The sequence below is a fragment of the Cibotium barometz genome, chromosome 2 (assembly GCF_041138505.1).
Source record: "Cibotium barometz isolate CiBa-2024 chromosome 2, ASM4113850v1, whole genome shotgun sequence".
Lineage (NCBI taxonomy): Eukaryota > Viridiplantae > Streptophyta > Polypodiopsida > Cyatheales > Cibotiaceae > Cibotium > Cibotium barometz.
In genome coordinates this window covers 17,335,157-17,352,609 of record NC_141047.1, presented here as the reverse complement: position 1 = coordinate 17,352,609, position 17,453 = coordinate 17,335,157, and the positions used below count along the sequence as shown (strand labels likewise).

General features: G+C 47.8%; 1 protein-coding gene across 2 annotated transcripts in view; it reads right to left on the bottom strand.

The window, feature by feature from the left end:
- Positions 1-17,453, bottom strand: part of PWD (chloroplastidic phosphoglucan, water dikinase (ATGWD3)) — a 112,783-nt gene that overhangs the window by 11,115 nt on the left and 84,215 nt on the right. For both annotated transcript variants that reach the window (XM_086814584.1, XM_086814592.1), the window contains exons 12-18: positions 11,876-11,946; positions 10,852-10,969; positions 10,453-10,536; positions 10,215-10,301; positions 9,995-10,071; positions 8,921-9,110; positions 8,638-8,755 (exon numbers count right to left, since the gene is read on the bottom strand). In XM_086814584.1, coding sequence (XP_086670710.1) covers positions 8,638-8,755; positions 8,921-9,110; positions 9,995-10,071; positions 10,215-10,301; positions 10,453-10,536; positions 10,852-10,969; positions 11,876-11,946 — 745 coding nt within the window. The remainder of the gene's footprint in view (positions 1-8,637; positions 8,756-8,920; positions 9,111-9,994; positions 10,072-10,214; positions 10,302-10,452; positions 10,537-10,851; positions 10,970-11,875; positions 11,947-17,453) is intronic.

Here is a 17,453-nt window from a genome sequence, read left to right as displayed (position 1 = left end):
GAAGACCTAAACAGGGTTAGGGTTAGGGTTTACAGAAAGAAAACAAGCATAGAAAACCAGCAGGGAGTGTACACGACTGCTGTAGATATCTCAATGATAGAAAAATGTGAAGTACAAGCCACATGATAGTGACCCCTAAAGGATAAGTGTTCACATGACCGGCCATAAATGTGCCGGGTGGACCAAAACACTTATAAACTGCATATAAGTGAAAATGAACTAAACTGGGGGAAAAAACCTCCACTAACTGAAGTAAAAAGTGCCCCAGTAACCTACTGATGATCACTAGCACTCCTCTGGGTGCATACACAGCATAAAACCCAACATCATACTATGCCATTTTGCTTGCTCAGCCCGCAACATATGGGAACAATGTGAGGAGTTATCCTCATGGCTAGGTGAGTTGTTGAAATCCCCTGTGAGAAACGCATTTGTAACCCATGGGTTAACACCGGATGGAACGCCAAAGTTCTGCTCTGTGAAGCAATGTTTGTGAAGCATATATACTAGCAAACACGTAAACCTCACTGGCAAGGAGACACTGCACCACCATCCACCGTCCATGTGAGACATTGTATGCGACACATGGCTGCAAATCGTGTTTAACCATGATGAAAGTACCCGAAAAGTTGCTTTTGCTAGCATTAAAAATCTGATGCCCCGAGAAAGCACCATTTCTACCAGCAAACACGTGTTGATTGTGTTCTTGCACACACACTACATGTGGTTGCTATCACATGCACTCTGCACTCAGTGCATGGTGACAAGATGGCTCATCATCAGCAGTGCAACATTTGTACATTATTAGAACCCAGTAGGATGATATTTGTCGTACGGCGTGACCCCATTGTACATCCTCAGTCCAAGATAAGTCAGACACGAGCTACGTAGGTCATTCCTCAGCCTTAGTGAGTCAGTCAGTCAATCAAGTCCCTTAATCCACTTGGAGAGAATCATTCATGCATGTAGAGTCAGTAGAAGCCTTAGGGTTTGCATCTGAAAGCACTCTGCATTTTGCATAATATGCATTCATATGCCTGTGCACATCATTTAGAACATCCCAGAAGCCTTAGGGATTTTACTAGGATTTATCTGGTATTTTTTCCATATTTTATGGTATTTATTTAGCATTTAATATCATTTATAAATATAAACTTTATTAAATAAATGACCAGCCAACTTGACCAGCCCCTAGTTAGTATAAATAGGCTTTGCATAGGGCTTAGTTCTTCATTCAGTCTTCAGTGTGCCTTATAAAAGCTTTCCTCCTCAGCCCTAGGAGTACCCTTGCCTTTAGCACTAGACTAGTCTCATCCAGCCCTTGGAGTACTTGAGTTTTGCTTCTCCAGCCCTCTAAGCATCTGCGTTTTTGCTTCAGTCATCCATAGTCTCAAGCGCAACAGTTCAACAGTTCCAACGCAGCAGATTCAGCAGTGCCATACAGCAGTACAGTCCCTACAGACCGTAGGCGCAGCCATATAGTACCTCCACAGGCCCAATTCAGCAATCATATCTGTGTTTTTCTGCATACCTCTCAGCCGGCCTGTGTATAGTTCTCTACAGCCCTGCGTTTACAGTTCTACAGCAGTCCAACATCAGTCCTACAACAGTATTCAGCCCTACAGACCTGCGTTTGCAGATTCCCAGCAGTTTCAGCCTTGATTCATCAGTCTACATCAGTATCCAGCATTCAGTGCATCATCCAGGCATACACTAGTCATTTGGTAAAGGTATTCTATCATTCATAAGCATTTACAGCATTCTAACATAGCTTAGAACAGTCCACCGCCTCTTTTCTCAGCCTCAAGTGTGCAGCCCTTCCTCATGCCCTTGGGAAGAGTGCATAGGCTCGAGATCAGTTCATTGAGGTGTTTCTACAGCTGTGTACAGTTCAGCCCGGCTTCAGATCCTCCGAGATCTTGCGTTTGGCTTATCTATAGTCCACAGTCATTCTCTCTAAAGTAATAAAGCAATACTATCTCGTTATTGGGATAGGGGGCCCTTCAGTGGGTAATTAGGGACCCAATCTAGTGTACAGTTCTCATATATCTCTCTCTCATCTCTAAAGTTTGAAGTATTAAAGTGGATTGCTAAACTCACGAAACTCAGGATACAGAAGACGGTGTGAGCATTTGTGTGACAGGATACTTCCGCACTGCATATCACAATGGTATCAGATTCAGATTGTCCACACACACCGTATCCTAGCGTGGGGGCATCCTTGGATGGTTAGATTGCGTTCCAGCATGACCACCAACTTCAGCATCATGTCTACAGAAGAGAGTACTCATCAGCTGGAAGATCTCCCCCGAAGGAGACCATGTTCTTCCGCCTACAGCAGACACCATAGCTCTTCTGAGAGCTCAGAACCAGCTGCTCATGGAGCGTCTCCAACTCTTGGAGGCAACAACAACACGTCCTCCTCCGCCTCCAGCAGCACCCGACTACATCTCCCTCTTCTTTCAGATGGAACAACAAAGGAGAGAGGATGAGGCTCGAAGGAAAGAAGAAAAAGCAAAAAGACGGGACTATGAGGAAGCCCAACCCAGGATCGACGAAGACCGGTGTCAGGTTGAACTCGCCGCTCAGGAACACCAACGTGAGCTTGATCTCGAGCACCAATGGGAAAAGGAGGCCATACACTTGAGGTATTAGCAGCTCTCCTCAGTCTCCCCAGTCATAGGTGTCACCAGCCAACAGTCCGCAGCAGCATCAACCACCATCATTCGCAGTCAACCAAACTTCAGTAAGTATGATGGTAAGTGTGATCATTCATCAGTTAATCAATTTATTCATTAGTTTAATGCTCATTTTCCATTAGCTAGGATCACAGACCCACAAGATAAAGTCCACTTAGCGGCTCCCCATCTCACTGGTGAGGCAGTCAGTTGGTGGTAGCATTGGTCTAGTATTCATACCACAGGTGTCACAGCCTTTGACTGGGACATCTTTGTCCATGACCTGAAGACCAGATTTCTCCCGCCCTACCTCAAAGATGAGTTCTATGGACTCAGACAGAACGGATCCCCAGTGCTTTAGTTTTCCGGTAAGGTTATTACTTTAGCACATCAGTGAGGGTTATCTTCGCAGGCTAAGATGGAGCAATTCATTCGTGGATTGGACTCTAACATTCGGTTCACAGTTCGTAACTTTGAACCAATTACATATGACCGGGCTCTGACTCTCGCTCAGAATGAAGAAATGAAGCTGAACGGGAGCAAGCCCAAGCAGTCATCTCCATCCAATACCAAACCCCAACAGCAGCAATCAGCTGCATAGACACGGAAAGGTAACGCTTCTTCTAAAGATGCTAAGAAGGACGGCAGTAATAGCTCCAGTTCAGGGGGTAAGAAAGATAAAGAATCTAAACCTAAGAAAACCCTTGATGAAAAGACTAAAGTAGACATTACTGGAGGTTATCTTCCTCCAGAGGAGCAAAGGAAGTACCAGTCAGAAAATAGATGTTTTTTCTATCATATTATAGAGCATGGTAAGAAGGATTGCCACAAATGGCAAGCGGCACAAGCCTCCAAAGCTCCTTCTGCTACAATTGCCACAGCCTCCCCAGCTCCTCCAGCCCCGCCTACTACCTCAAATGTAGTTCAACCGGAGGGTGAGAGCGATGCTGCTCAGAAGAGCCTCATCCGAGCTTATGGCTCTGCCCAGGGCCGACAGTTTGTAGTCCTTTTTGATATGGGTAGTTCTGAAGAGGCCATCTCTCCCCAGTTGGCTAATAAATTGAACTGCACATTAGTCCCATATCATCCGGATGTGGACAGGTTTACACCTAGTCTTCGCACCCACATTTCCCAAAAGGCACAACGCCAATCAAGCTATCCACAAGGGAGCAGAAGGAGCATTGATTTATGCTCAGACAGCTTCTATCTCATCAATAACCGTTGTCTCATCATCTTCAGTCTCTCAGTTGGCAGATCTCCTTTCTCATTCAGACATTTTTAAGGATGATCTCCTACCCAGTATCCCACAGTTAACAGAACCTCCTAGCAAGTTTCCCTCTTGTCTTTCCAAGACTTTCAAGGGCAAGCTAGAACAGCAGTCAATTCTCAAACATTTCAAACCTGATCCTTATGGACACACTTTCACAGTCACCACAGACCACCAAGCACTTAAAGTGGCTCCCGATGATGCCAAGTGCCCAATGGAGTGCTCAGCACACTAGACAAGGTCAGCTCTTCCAACAGGTTGGAGGAATGATCAAGTACATCCCTGCTCAGCATAACCCAGTAGCAGATGTTCTTAGTAGAAAGACTAGCATCCAGACCAGTCACACGAGTCTACCATTCTCAACATCCCTGGAAAAGACTTAAATAGCATAAAAGATCAGTATGTCGATTCCGCAGAGTTTGGTACTCAACCCAGTTTGGCCCTCAATTTTGAGCCTGGCCATTATTCGGTTCACAAAAATGCAAGTAAGTTTAGATGAGATAACCACTTTAAGGAAGGGGATTCGGTCTATTAGTGCATCATGAACCAAAGATTGAAACAAGTGGGCAAACATTGTCCCAAGCTTTCATTATGTAGTTTTGGCCCTTTTCCAATAGTTAAGAAGTTAAGTGATGTCTCCATGAAGTTAAATTTGCCTACCAGTTGGACAATGCATGATGTTTTCCATGTTTCTTGGCTAAAACCATATGCTGGTCCAGAAGTGTTTGATGTTTCAGATGAACAGCAGCCAGATGTGGTAGACGAAGCAGAAGTTATTGAGCCCGAGCAGATCCTTCTTCATCGTTGGAAGCATGGTTCCGATCGACGGATACGTCAGTTCTATACGAAATTTTGAGATCGAGGTACCCACGAAGCCGTATGGCTAGACGAGGAGTTCTCCTAGGAGTACCTCCAATTGTTGGTGGACTACTTGGAAGCCATGAACCTGCCGCCAAGCTAAGCAGGAGGGAATGTAACAGTTTTTCACAGGAGGCTGTAACAAACTCTGCCTGGATATCGGGTTTTTGACACGAGGTGTCCCAGGAAGATATCCTTCTAGACCGGCTCGCTGAAGCTCACGCTCCCCCCTCTTGCTCGCGTTGCTGCCTGCACGCCCTCCCCCCCTTCCCGCCCACACGTCTGCTCCCCCCCCCCCCGCTTGCCCTCGCGTATGTTCCCCCTCCCCCGCCTGGTTTGCCTACGCGCCCCAGCGCTGTAGCGCCTGCCGCCCCCCCCTGCTCCTCTCCTTCGCGCCCCCCCTCCTTTCTTCAACGCCCCGCCCCCCCTCAGCCAGCCATCGCCCTCTCTTCCCCCCCACCACCCCCCTTTTTCACGCTGCGCCCCCCCCCCCCCCCCTTGGGGTCTTTTTTTTGTCTTCACCGCCCTACCCCCTCCCCTTCTTTCTGTTTTTTCCGTCCCCTAGGTTTTTTTGCCTTCCGCCTTCCCCCTCCGCCCTTTGTGTGCAGCTTTGTTCTTGCAGGACTCTCCGCATTCGCTCCGCCTTCGACATAGCTTCAGACTCTGATGGAGGCTCCTCCCGCCCCACCTCAGAGGGACTCTCCCATAGCCCCCTCGCCCGCCCCTGAAGATACCCCCATCAGGCTTTCTATTTCGCCAGAAGAGGAAGCGAGCCTCGCCGCAGAGGTGGAACGCCTCCAGGCACATTCCACCATCTGCCGTATAGTCGGCACTCACCCCAGCAGAGGGGAGATCCGGGATCTTCTCTAGGCCCGCCTTCTTGCAGATGTGGGCAAGATCCTGGACGTTTAGCTACTGGGCCGTGGACACTACCAGATCGAGTTCGAGACAGCCTAGACCGTGGCCAAGGTCCTAGCCATGAGTCCCCTTGACATCAGGGGCGCTCGGGCATTCTTCAGACCTTGGCAGCATGGCTTTGACCCAGCAGCGGCCGAGTAGGGAGAGCGCCTTTTCCATGTTACAGTTTGCTTCCCTGGACTCCGCCGTGAGTACCTTCCGCTCCTTTCTAGGCTAGGAGCATTGGTAGGTTCGGTGCTTGAGACTGGCCCCACAGCAGCTTCAGTGGTGGCCAGAGCAGCCGGGCTACCTTCGGTCAGAGTTTTGGTTCCGGACATCTCCTCCCTTCCGAAGGTCATTCAGCTACCTAGGATAGGGGGGGGATGGATTGATTAGAGAGTGGAGTTTTCGGGGCTCCCGAACCAGTGCTTTATCTGCAGGCAGGTCGGCCACCTGGCCAAGGCCTGCCCTCGCAGGAGACCCCGACCTTCACCGCAGCAGCAGGCCCCCGATGGCCCGCCCACAGATGCGGCTCGGCAGGCAGCCTCCGGGACACCTGCTCAGCCCACAGAGACCTTGGAGTGGTAGCTTGGACAGGGGCGCTGTTGAGGGAGACAGCCCCAGCAGCACGCCCAGAGACCGATGCAGTAGCAGCCACAGTCTCAGCATCACTGGGTTTCCGTGTGAGGAACAGCTTTGCTCCCCTACAGGAGGAGACCCCAGCGCCGACTGAGGACCAGGAGATGCCAGCACCCCCTCCTTCGCCCCCACCCCCACCCCCCCCCACCCCCATCTCCCCTTCCTGCCTCGCTTCCACCTTCGCCTCCTCCCGTCCCCGCTCTGGTTTTGGCAGCGGCTCCTTCTCCCCCCCCTCCTCCCCCCCCGCTCACCTCAGCTCCCCGGGAGGCCCTGGCAGTTCCCTGGTGCTCACCTGCAGTCCGGCGGACACTGAGCACCGACCTTGCTCGGGCACCGCAGAGGAGACTTACCATGCCGATTTGGGATTCACGGATATCCTCTATCCACAGTCGGCTGAGTCGTCTCGACACTAGACAACGCTCGGAGGCTTTTGATTATTCCTTCACACGGCTTTTTGGAGCGGAGGGCCCCCATGAGCCAGCACCCATCAGAGTTCATGTAGTGATACCTCCGGCCCAAGGGGAGGAGGCACTTGATTCAGCGGTGGCCTTCTCATTCCCTCTGTGTGGCCCTAGCGACCGGGAGTGGACTATGGATCTCGCTCTTAGCACTTTGAAGACTCCGGCAGTTGAGTTTTCGCACCATGTGAGCGATCTGGAGGTGACAGACGTGATAGGCCGACTATGGGAGTTGGCTCATTTTTTCTTTGATCCCGGGAGTGCGGATGCCTTCGGGATTCGACAATTGGTGGTTCGCATAGTGGCAGACTTAGCACGCGACCCTGGATATGTATGCATACACGAGGTTGCTTTGTCTGAGCGGGAGGCAGTCGCCATGGGACACAGCCACTGGCGCCTGGTCCGAGATTCTTGCAGCACACCGGGTGGGCAGATTTGCAGCCGCTCGGATGGGGACTATTCTCCATCCAAGCCGCTTGCGAAGGCCCGCCGTACGGCTGAGACAGCCTCCACCTCAGCAGGCCATCCATGAGGATCATCTCATGGAATGTACAGGGCCTTGGCGGCGCACACTATATACGTTATCGTGGTTGCTTGAGGCAGGAGCTTCAGAGATGCCTGGTTGGGGGCAGTATTGATATTTTGATGATGCAGGAGCACCATTTGGGTGAGAGCAAGATCCGGAGATACGGTTCGGTGATGCCTGGTAGATGGGATTCCTTTTGGTCTGCAGGGTTTGGCCCCTTGGGTGGGCAGGGAGGAGTATGTATGGTCATTGTGGATGTATGGCGGCAGGCCATTGTGGATCGCGGGATCATTGTGCCTGGTAGAGCACAGTATGTCATTCTGAGGATGCATGATGAACTCTTTGGCGTGCTCAATGTCTATGCGCCCAACCATGCTAGTGCCAGAGCAGAGTTCTGGACCCAGGTTACGGATGCATTGCCAGAGGCCGCACATTGGTGTGTCGGGGGAGACTTCAACATGCTTGAGGACCTGGCCGATAGGGTGGGAGCCAGTCATGCTACAGTGCACGGCACGGAGCTTGCAACTTGGGAGCGATTTTGCATGACACTGAGGATCACTGATGCATGGCAGCATGAGGCTTTCTCCCGCTCTCAGGACAGTCTTAGTTTCTCTCGGTCGGATCGCCGGCAGGGAGGGACTAATCTATCACGGATTGACCGCTTCTATGTGGGCGACAGTTTAGGGGAGCAAGGGGGCTCCGTTGGCATTCTCACTGGCACCTCTTTTTCAGACCATGCGCCAGTTATTTTGACACTTGAGGAGAGGACACGGGAGACCAGCTTGCAGTTGAGGATCCCAGAGAGGGTACTTACAGATCCTAGTCTCGCTGAGGACATTGAGAGGATATGGCATGATAGCCAGAGCTCTGACCAGGATGCAGCAGGCCAGTGTGCCCAGGGACTCATCGAGCTCAGCTCTTTTTTGCACGCTGCAGCCTTGACACGGCTGGGAGAGACACGTGAGCGGGAGCGTCGGTTGAGACGTAGCCTTGCTTCGCTTCAGCGCCTTTAGGAGCAGCAGCCTACATGTGAGTGGGTGGCGTCCCAGCTGAGCCAGGCACGCCAGGAGGTTAGAGAGGCAGAGGAGCAGAGACATGAGTTCTACTATCGTCGCCAGGCCTCTCAGTGGACGCAGCTTGGTGATAGAGTGACATGGATTGGCTTTTTAGGCCGTTGCCATGCTGATGCATCATCTTTCGCTACACTTTTGGCCGAGACACACACACACACACACACACACACATTATATTATATTATAATATAATATATATATTTTTGCAAACTTAAGAAGTGAAGCGATCTAGCCAACTTACCATTTTTTGCCTGTTGAGAGAGCAAAGCTAGCTGACCACATGAAGATGCCTTTGCACCGGCTGTGTGAATGTGAGCACTGGCAAGATCAAGGACGGAGCCAGGAGGACTAACCACAACCTGAACAGAAAATTTAGTGTTTGGTGACAGTGTGAACTTGAAAGGAAAATCGAATTGATCACACACTTAAAAAGATGTTTTTTTTCCCCATTTTTAAAGCAAAGCAAAGCACAAGACCGATCACATGGAAGACACATTATTAAGTGGTTACAAGGGATGCATCACCTTGCTTTGCCGAACAGGTATTGAAGTCAATGCCACTCTGTCCTCTGAGGAGGCAGTTTTATGCTCATCACTAACTTCCCCCTCCTGTGCTTGTTGGTTCATGGATCCCACAACTGCAAGCTCTCTTGCTGCATCAGCTCTCTCTCCCTCTTGTGAAGAGACTAGAACAGCATTTGCACTTGCTTCTAACCTGTTCAAAATCTTGTGTTTAGACTATCTCCCTTGCATTTGACTTTCTAGCCATTATGTACAGAGACAGAAGCCAGGAATGTGCTTGCATTTACTGCTAACCCATTAAAGAACAATGCACTATTCAACACAAAATTGCAGTTAAATTGGAATAGTTGGTTGGTGTGATGGATGCATTCGAAAATACTGTCCCCAAGGCAGTAGCCTAGTGGATAAGACCTTGGACTTTCTACGAGAGGTCTTGGGTTCAAATCCTCTTGGGGACATCTTATACTAACGGCAGGTAGGTAGGCACATAGGCAGCCATCCGCACTCCTTAGGCCGTCATCGTTCGATCGTCATGGTGCTTGCTTCCACCTTCCTCTTTGGCGATCCTGCGGGCGACAACAGTGTGCAATGCTTGCCCTTCAAGCTCACGCTCTGGATCAGGGATGATGGTTGCCATGGACATCAAAGATCGTTACTCGATTTACAATGCCCAATTCTACGAAAGCTGTGCAAGGTGTTCACTCCAATTGGCCGAGCGACTAACTTGTGGGGTTTGTCCTGTAACTTGTGGGGTTTGTCCTGTGACGATGGTTGCCATGGACATCAAAGATCGTTACTCGATTTACAATGCCCAATTCTACGAAAGCTGTGCAGGGTGTTCACTCCAATTGGCCGAGCGACTAACTTGTGGGGTTTGTCCTGTGACTTGTCCACTGCCTATAAAGTGGCCAATATTTAGAAAGGGTGGTACCCCGTTGTGGTACTTGGGTGTGTGTGTGGTTAGTATGGTGTGTGTGTAGCCGAGTGAAATTCCCGTGTGCAACTAGGAATGGAATAAGACCTCATGAAAAAAAAAAATTTTGGGGAAAAAAGAAGAAGGATAGATAGATTTTATACTTCACGGAACGACCAACCAAACTTCGAAGGTTTGCTACTTTATCTTCGTCCTCACAAGTCACAAACACCACCTTTTCCTGTTGAAAAGGCATAATCCAAACATGGGAAGAACTATGCGTCAAAATCAACTTTTCTCTACAGAAGTAACAGAAGCAAGAGATTGTGTTTTTTCACTAGCCGCCTGCATTGAGCCTATTTCTTTTAAGACACGCTAATATACCTGCCTAGCGCGTACACCCAAATGTGAGAGATGAGGAAGCTCTTGGAGAAGGATTACACCTTCAACATTCTCCCCTGAAGCTTTAACCTGCAGAAAGCCTCTTATTAAGCCTGTCATTTTGATCTTGATGGCAACGAATATTGCATGGAAAAGTACCCCCCCCCCCCCCCAAAACCCCCAACGCCCCCCCCCCCCCCTCCCCCAAAAAAAAAAAAAAACTTGCAATAAAACAGCATACCTCTTCGTCACCATCAGCTTCTTTGACAAGCAAAATTACTGGTCCAGCAGAAGAAGGGATCGTTCCAGGAAGGATCCTATCCACCTGGGTTTTCAACCAAAGAAAGGTTAAAATTTGAAAGAAATACTGAATATATGTACATGCGTGCACGCTCACACATGCATGCACTTATGTATGTGGGTAAATATATTCATACATACACACATCCATGTATCCATACTGAATATATGTACATGCACGCTCACACATGAATGCACTTGTGTATGTGGGTAAATACATTCATACACACACACATCCATGCATCCATCCATACATGCATGTGTGCATACATACATACATGCATACATCCTCGTACGTACGCCTGTGTGTGGCAATGTTGCCAATACAATGATAACAGACCTCAACTAGAGTTCCAACTGCTACCCCTGGTACAAGAGGGTCCCAACCCTCTTCACCTGCAACTGCCCGCGCTGCCTTTAGCAGGAGGCTGCAGAGCTTCGAAAGCTGAAAAACCACGCTGGACAGCATAATTCAACAAACATAAGAAGTTTAGTAACATAAGATCTCTGTTCTTCAGAACAATATATTTATAGAAGAAACGAAACTAAAAAGTGCATTTATGTAGATAAAAATAACAGTACATTGATCCATTCATAACCAGACCTCCCAAATATGCTCCAGGCCAACTATCTAAGTGGCAATCTATACAGGCTTCCTCCCTTCACAAGTATCACCATAACGTAAGGCTTCATGTATGAAACCTCCATCTCTTTGTAATGCATGGAGAGGATGGATTTGTATCTAGATTCATCTGCCTTTCTTGGGACCTTGCACTAGCAACTGTACATTCATGCTGAGCAAAGTCTCTAATCTATCCTTCACTGCTCATGCTGACGCCTATGTTGGAATCATGCATTAAGCAAAAATTTGCATGTCTGGCAACAAAGACAACCCTTCTCAAACCTCACAATGGAGAGATAAGTCCACTATCCCTTGTGAGCATGTTCTACTGTGATATCTTTTAGAACACATACTTGTTGACAAAGTATAAAGATTGCCTGGTTGACCCTGTGGACTTTAGGTCACGGCCATGCCCTTGCTCCACTACACTCCCCAGGGCTGTATACATTCCCCTAAGGTAAACGAGGGTTAAGCAAAGAGAGACCAAGGTTTTTCAGGAAAGAATGACAAAATCGGAGTTCTAGGGACTCAAAATCCTTCTATCATAACCCATCGCTATTCACAGGTAGTAGTAGACCGCATCGTGGAAAGGGAGAGTGCAATCCAGTAAATCAAGCAAAAGATAAAGTCAATTTATCCAAACACAAACATTGCAGTGAAAACCCTTCATCAAATGCATAAATCCAAAAGAAAATGATATAAGCAGGAGCCATGAAGAATGATAAGACAAGGAGGCATTTACCTTGCGCGAATTTCTGCTTCGGTGTAGCATCTGATTGTGTTTTCTGGAATACCAAAAGCCCTCCCCAATTTCTATGACCAAGAAAAAAAGAAGCAAATGAAAATGAGAGGCAAAATGGATAGTTCTCTCCTTCTGAGATAACCCCTTGGTTCAGACTTTCCACACACAAACGGCCTTTGAGGACCATGCTCCTCGCTACATGCCTCACACACCTTGTGTGACAACCTCGAAGATTAATGATATAAAAACCCACCATCCCCCTCCCCCCTCCAAAAAAAGAAAAAAACAAATACACAAAGGATTCTAAGCAAAGACTTCCCCTCGGCACGAAGATTTCGTTTAATGGACGCCAAGTTGTACCTTCAGCTCCAGCCATTCAAAATAAACTCTTTACTGGGTAGAAGGGAGGTGCATGTGCATGCATAGAAACAAAAAAAAAAAACCTGTTTCTAGGATTATAAACCTTTGAAACGTTTCTATCTATAATTATTTTTCATACACTGAGAAACCCCCAATGAAAAATTTCGCCCAATTTTGCGATGAAAATTTTTCATGCTTTTTTTCTTCACCAGTTGGCATGCAAGACTTATCCACCCCCTTTTGCCACCTTTGTCATGATTTTGCCTCCCTGTAACCTTCTTCTCCTCCACTTCATTCCCTTCGTAGCTTGTTTCTCCTCCCTTCACTTCTTCTTTTCCCTCTTTTTCCTTTCTTCTTCTTCTCCCTCCTCCATTTCACTCTCTCTCTCTCTCTCTCTCTCTCTCTCTCTCTCTCTCACACACACACACACACACACTTTTTTGGTAATATCCAGTGCAGTATATTTATATGCTCATAAATTTACAAGGTGGGAAGTCTCCGAAGCGGAGAGTATCCCAAATGTCAGAAACATAAAGAGAAAAGCTCTAAAGAAGAAGCATCCATATCACCCTCATGGCAGGCATTATATAAGGATTGCCGCAATGAGGCTCTGAAGGATTCATATGACTGGTGATTCTGCTGACCCAAGTATGCCAAATTATGCTCACTCCAAATTGTCCAAAGAGCCCAATATCTCACCCAAGAGAGAAATAGTGAGTATTGGGATAAGGACCGTATATATCTGCCAAAAAGCCAGAAATGTTTCCCAAATCTGTGACTCGGGAAACGGAGCCGAAGAAAATCTGAAATTCTCCTGAGGAGGATCCTGGAACAAGGGCAGTGCCAAAGCAGATGAAGAACAGTCTCTGAGGGAGCCTGACATCTTAGACATGTGGAAGGTGCAATGTGATGTTTAGCAAGTATGACCCCCACTGACAATGTGCCTATCAAACATCTCCAAAGAAAAAGTCTTTGTTTCAATGGCATTTTACACTTCCACAACATCCGGAGATTCTTCCGCCACCATGAGAGGGGCTTCCTTATATGCCATAGAGAATTAGCATGTTGATGAACCCATGGGGCAGGCTGAAGAAGCCTGTAGGCTTTGATGGAGGTTAAGGCAGGAAGGGGAATAGGATGAATGCATGTAGTAGATGGCTGCAATTGCCAATCCATAAGCCTGTCTGTGTCACCCACGGGTGGAATAGGTAAAAAAGGATGCAATAGATCAGCAATTTTCTTCCATATCAACCTATGATGCATTCCCAATGCATAGGAAGCAGTGGCCCGGGGAAAGGATAAGACATATCCCCGATCATCTACCACATCATGTATGTACCTAATTCCCAATTTCATAAGATTGTATGCCCGAACAGGTTCCTATAAAGCAAGTGGAGTGTCAAAGATGGCACTCCAATGAATACTTTCTTTCCTCATTGAGTTTGTCTCCAAGCAATTATCAGGAGCCCATTTGACCTTAGAGAGAACTTGTTTCCAGTCAAGTATGAGGGTAGTAGAGAAAGGACAACCAGGTATCCTCCCTACAAATCTCCCAATCACAACCTCCCAATGATCCGTAATCCAATGACCATAAGCACAAGTCCTCATGTTGACACACATGGATGCTAACATACAAGTCCATGGCTGCTGTTGACGGAAGAAAGTATGCAACATTGTAGCCTTCCTTGCAAGTACATGATATTTTATATTGAGGACATTAAGTCCACCATGCATCCTTGGGGAGCACACCATTTCTATCTTCATCAGTCTCAATGCTTTCACAGCAATTTTTGTCTTCCATAATATCTCCATAGCTTGAGACATAAAAGCTGAAATATCCCTGGAGGACCAATGCGGCAAGGGCAAATAGAACTGGGCATAGGACATCACAATGGATTGTACTATTTTGAGCCTGACATGAAGAGGCCAAGTAGAAATCTTCCAGTGTTTCAGTTTATGTTGAAGTCTTTGGAAAATCCATTTTAACTGCTGCTTTCTGGTGATATGCCATCCTATGGGATATCCCAAATGTCTGACAATATCTCTGGAATGCACCACCTGACCCGGCCAAAGAATAGAATGCCAGTCACATTGTTTCAGGGGGAGTAATTTAGATTTGTCAAAATTGATATGCAATCCCGCTGCCAACCCATATAAAGAAAGAGTGACCATAAGCATGCGAAGTTCCTGAGGAGAATTCTGTGGCATGAAGAAGGAATCATCAGCATATGCTTGTGCCAAAAAAGATGTAGCCCCTGGGATTTTGAGACTAGTCATCTGTCCTGTGTTTGTAAGATGATCAAGATACATCAAAAGAGGATGGGTTGCAATGGCATAGAAGAGAGCACTGAGAGGGCAGCCCTGTCTAACTGATCGACCCAATATCCATGACCGAGACAGATGGCGCCCAAGAATGCACTGAGCAGTAGAGCCAGAATAAAGCCGGTAAACAGCATTTGCCATCTTGGGACCAAAGCCCAACTTTGTCATGATCTGAGAGATGAAATCCCATTGAACATTGTCAAATGCCTTAGCAATATCCACCTGCAATATAAGCACATCTTGATGCGAATACTTAGCATATTCAATTGCAGTCAAGGCATTGGATATGTTGTCATGGATTTGTCTTCGCGGCACAAAACCATACTGATGAGGATGAAGTCCTGCATGCAGTATCCTGTGAAGCCTATGTACAATCATTTTGGCAATAAGTTTGTAAAGTACAAGCATCAAAGTAATAGGTCTCCAATCTGATATATGATCACACAGATGTTTTTTGGGGACAAGCTTGACTATACCATGCTTCCAAGAGTGCGGCAACTGATTTTCTTGCCAGGCCACATTGATCATTCGCAAAAGGACCTCTTTCAAATCATCCCAAAAAGAAATATAAAATTCCACTGTAAGGCCATCCCAGCCAGGGGACTTGTATTTGCTGAGGTGGAACAACGCATTATCAAGTTCTGTGTCAGTAAAAGGCCTCTCCAAGGTAAGAGCATCATCCATTTCAACTATTCCAGAAACATATTGAAGAAATTCAGTCCTGGCATCAGTCACTTGATTTGATGGGGAACCAGGAGCAGAAAACAATTTCTGGAAATAATTGTGGCATTCGTCTTGGAGATCAGAGAAAGAGTGAGTCCAAGAGCCATCCAGTTTCCTAACCCTTAGACATGAATTTTTATTTCGAGTAGCATGCAAGCCCTGGAAAAAGGATTTTGAAGAGCAGCCCTTATCCATGAGGGGCTTCATTCTTGCCCTAATCTGCCATTTGTGCAATTTCCTCTGATCATTAACAGTAAGTTTAAATTGTGCATGTGAAAGGGAATCCATTTCTGAATTAGAGAGTGGCCTCGACTGAGAAAATTCAATCAAATGTTGTGCTGTCCTTTTTGCCCATTTAACCTCATTCCTCCATTTTGTCATATGCCATTTGCCATACTCCCTAATGACATTCTGAATACGAGAGACTAAGCTGTCCCAAGCATAATTCATGTCCTCCTGGGCATGAACTGGCAAAGGATGAATGGCAAATCTGATCATTTGCTGAAAGTTGTGATGTTGGAAATAAGCCCGATTAACATGCAATAATCTACTGGAGAGAAAAGGCAAATCATCCAGAGGCATGCCAAGCTGCAAATTCATCCACAATGGAGCATGATCTGACAAGCCCAATGAGAAATCTATAAGGAGATGAGGGCTAAAATCTGCAAATTGTTGTGGATAAAACAAATACCATCTGTCAAGCCTTGCCCAATACGTAGTAAGTGCATTATGATGAAAAGTATATCCAGGGACTGACCCTTGGAGAAGTACCCATAAATCTTCTGCCTGCACAGAAAGAAGCATGTCATCCCATTTGTGCCTTTCCAATGATAGCATATGAGATCGTGAAGTGGTATTATCTCTAGGCAGAGGGGAATTATTAAAATCCCCACAGATGAATGCATTGGATCTCCATGGATATCTGCATAAAGAATCCCACAAAGAAGCCCTCATGGCAGAGGTCTGGGAGGCATAGACTGATGCAAACTCAAAAATATCACCATTAACATTGCATTGTATTACTATCCATCTGCCACTATTGTCATTGAAGGCCAACTGAGGCTGCAACTCATGTCTAACTAGTATGCATACACCTGAATAGGTAGCAGTACCAGCATAATATATATCATAGCCGTGCAAAAAACCATGATGTCCAGCCATGGAGTGTTTTTTTTTTTTTGGAAAAACGATCCTTCTATTAGTTAATGAGAAAACGCCATAAGGCTACAAAGCTCACCTCACAAGGAGGGATAATAAACACAGTGAACACCGGAGCTGGCCGCTCTCTGGGGGGGGGGGGGGGCTACCTAGTAGTACATGCGGGAGGTGAGAAGAGCCAAACTGGAGGCCTGTAGTGCCAAGTGACATCCTCGCCCCTCGTGATGAGGAAAGGGCCAGGCTGCCAAGTGCGGAGGAACGCCTTGCGGTGACCTCTCATGCGATCCGAGTCGCCCTGAAGTTTCCCCCAGTGTCCTCTCAAGGTGTGAATGATGTCCACCCAGAGGGCCTGTATGACCTTCGCCCGTGGAGTCGCCTGGCGGTCTATGGCCTCCCTGCATCGGGCTCTCCATATGTGCCAAGCCGTCATGCTGCTGATCAACTCCCATCTGTGCCCGTCCCCCTCCTGGGAGACTGCCGAAGAGAAGTCTGGCGTCGGAACCACCGCCATCGCCCTGTCAGAGACCTGGATGGTCACACTGCCAGGGACGTCCTCGTATCCAAGGGCCGGGCCGCTGTCCGTGGCCCAAGCCACCGCACCCCACGTCGCCATCATCTCACCTGGCGAGCCTGCAAAAACCATCCTGAGAGCGCGCTGCCAGACCTGCTGTGCCTGTGGGCAATCCCATAAGCAGTGCCGCTGCGACTCTTGTGCATGGCCGCACCGAGGGCAGGATGTTGGGTGTCTGCCAAAAGCCAGCCAAGCCCCCACAGCCAGTCCTCTATGCGCTGTAAGCCAGAGAAAAAGCGTCACCTTCCGGGGCCGGAAGATGGCCCAAAGGCGCTGCCAGAAGTCCCTAAGGAAGGCATCGGAGAGCCCCTGTCGCCGCCAATGCTCGGAAGCCGCCGGGGTGCCCGCTATCCTGTGCCTCTGGATCCGCCGCCCCAGCCTCGCTGTGTACTGAAAAAAGGGGGTGCATGGGCTGGTAGGGGCCGAGTAGGGATCTCGCCAAAG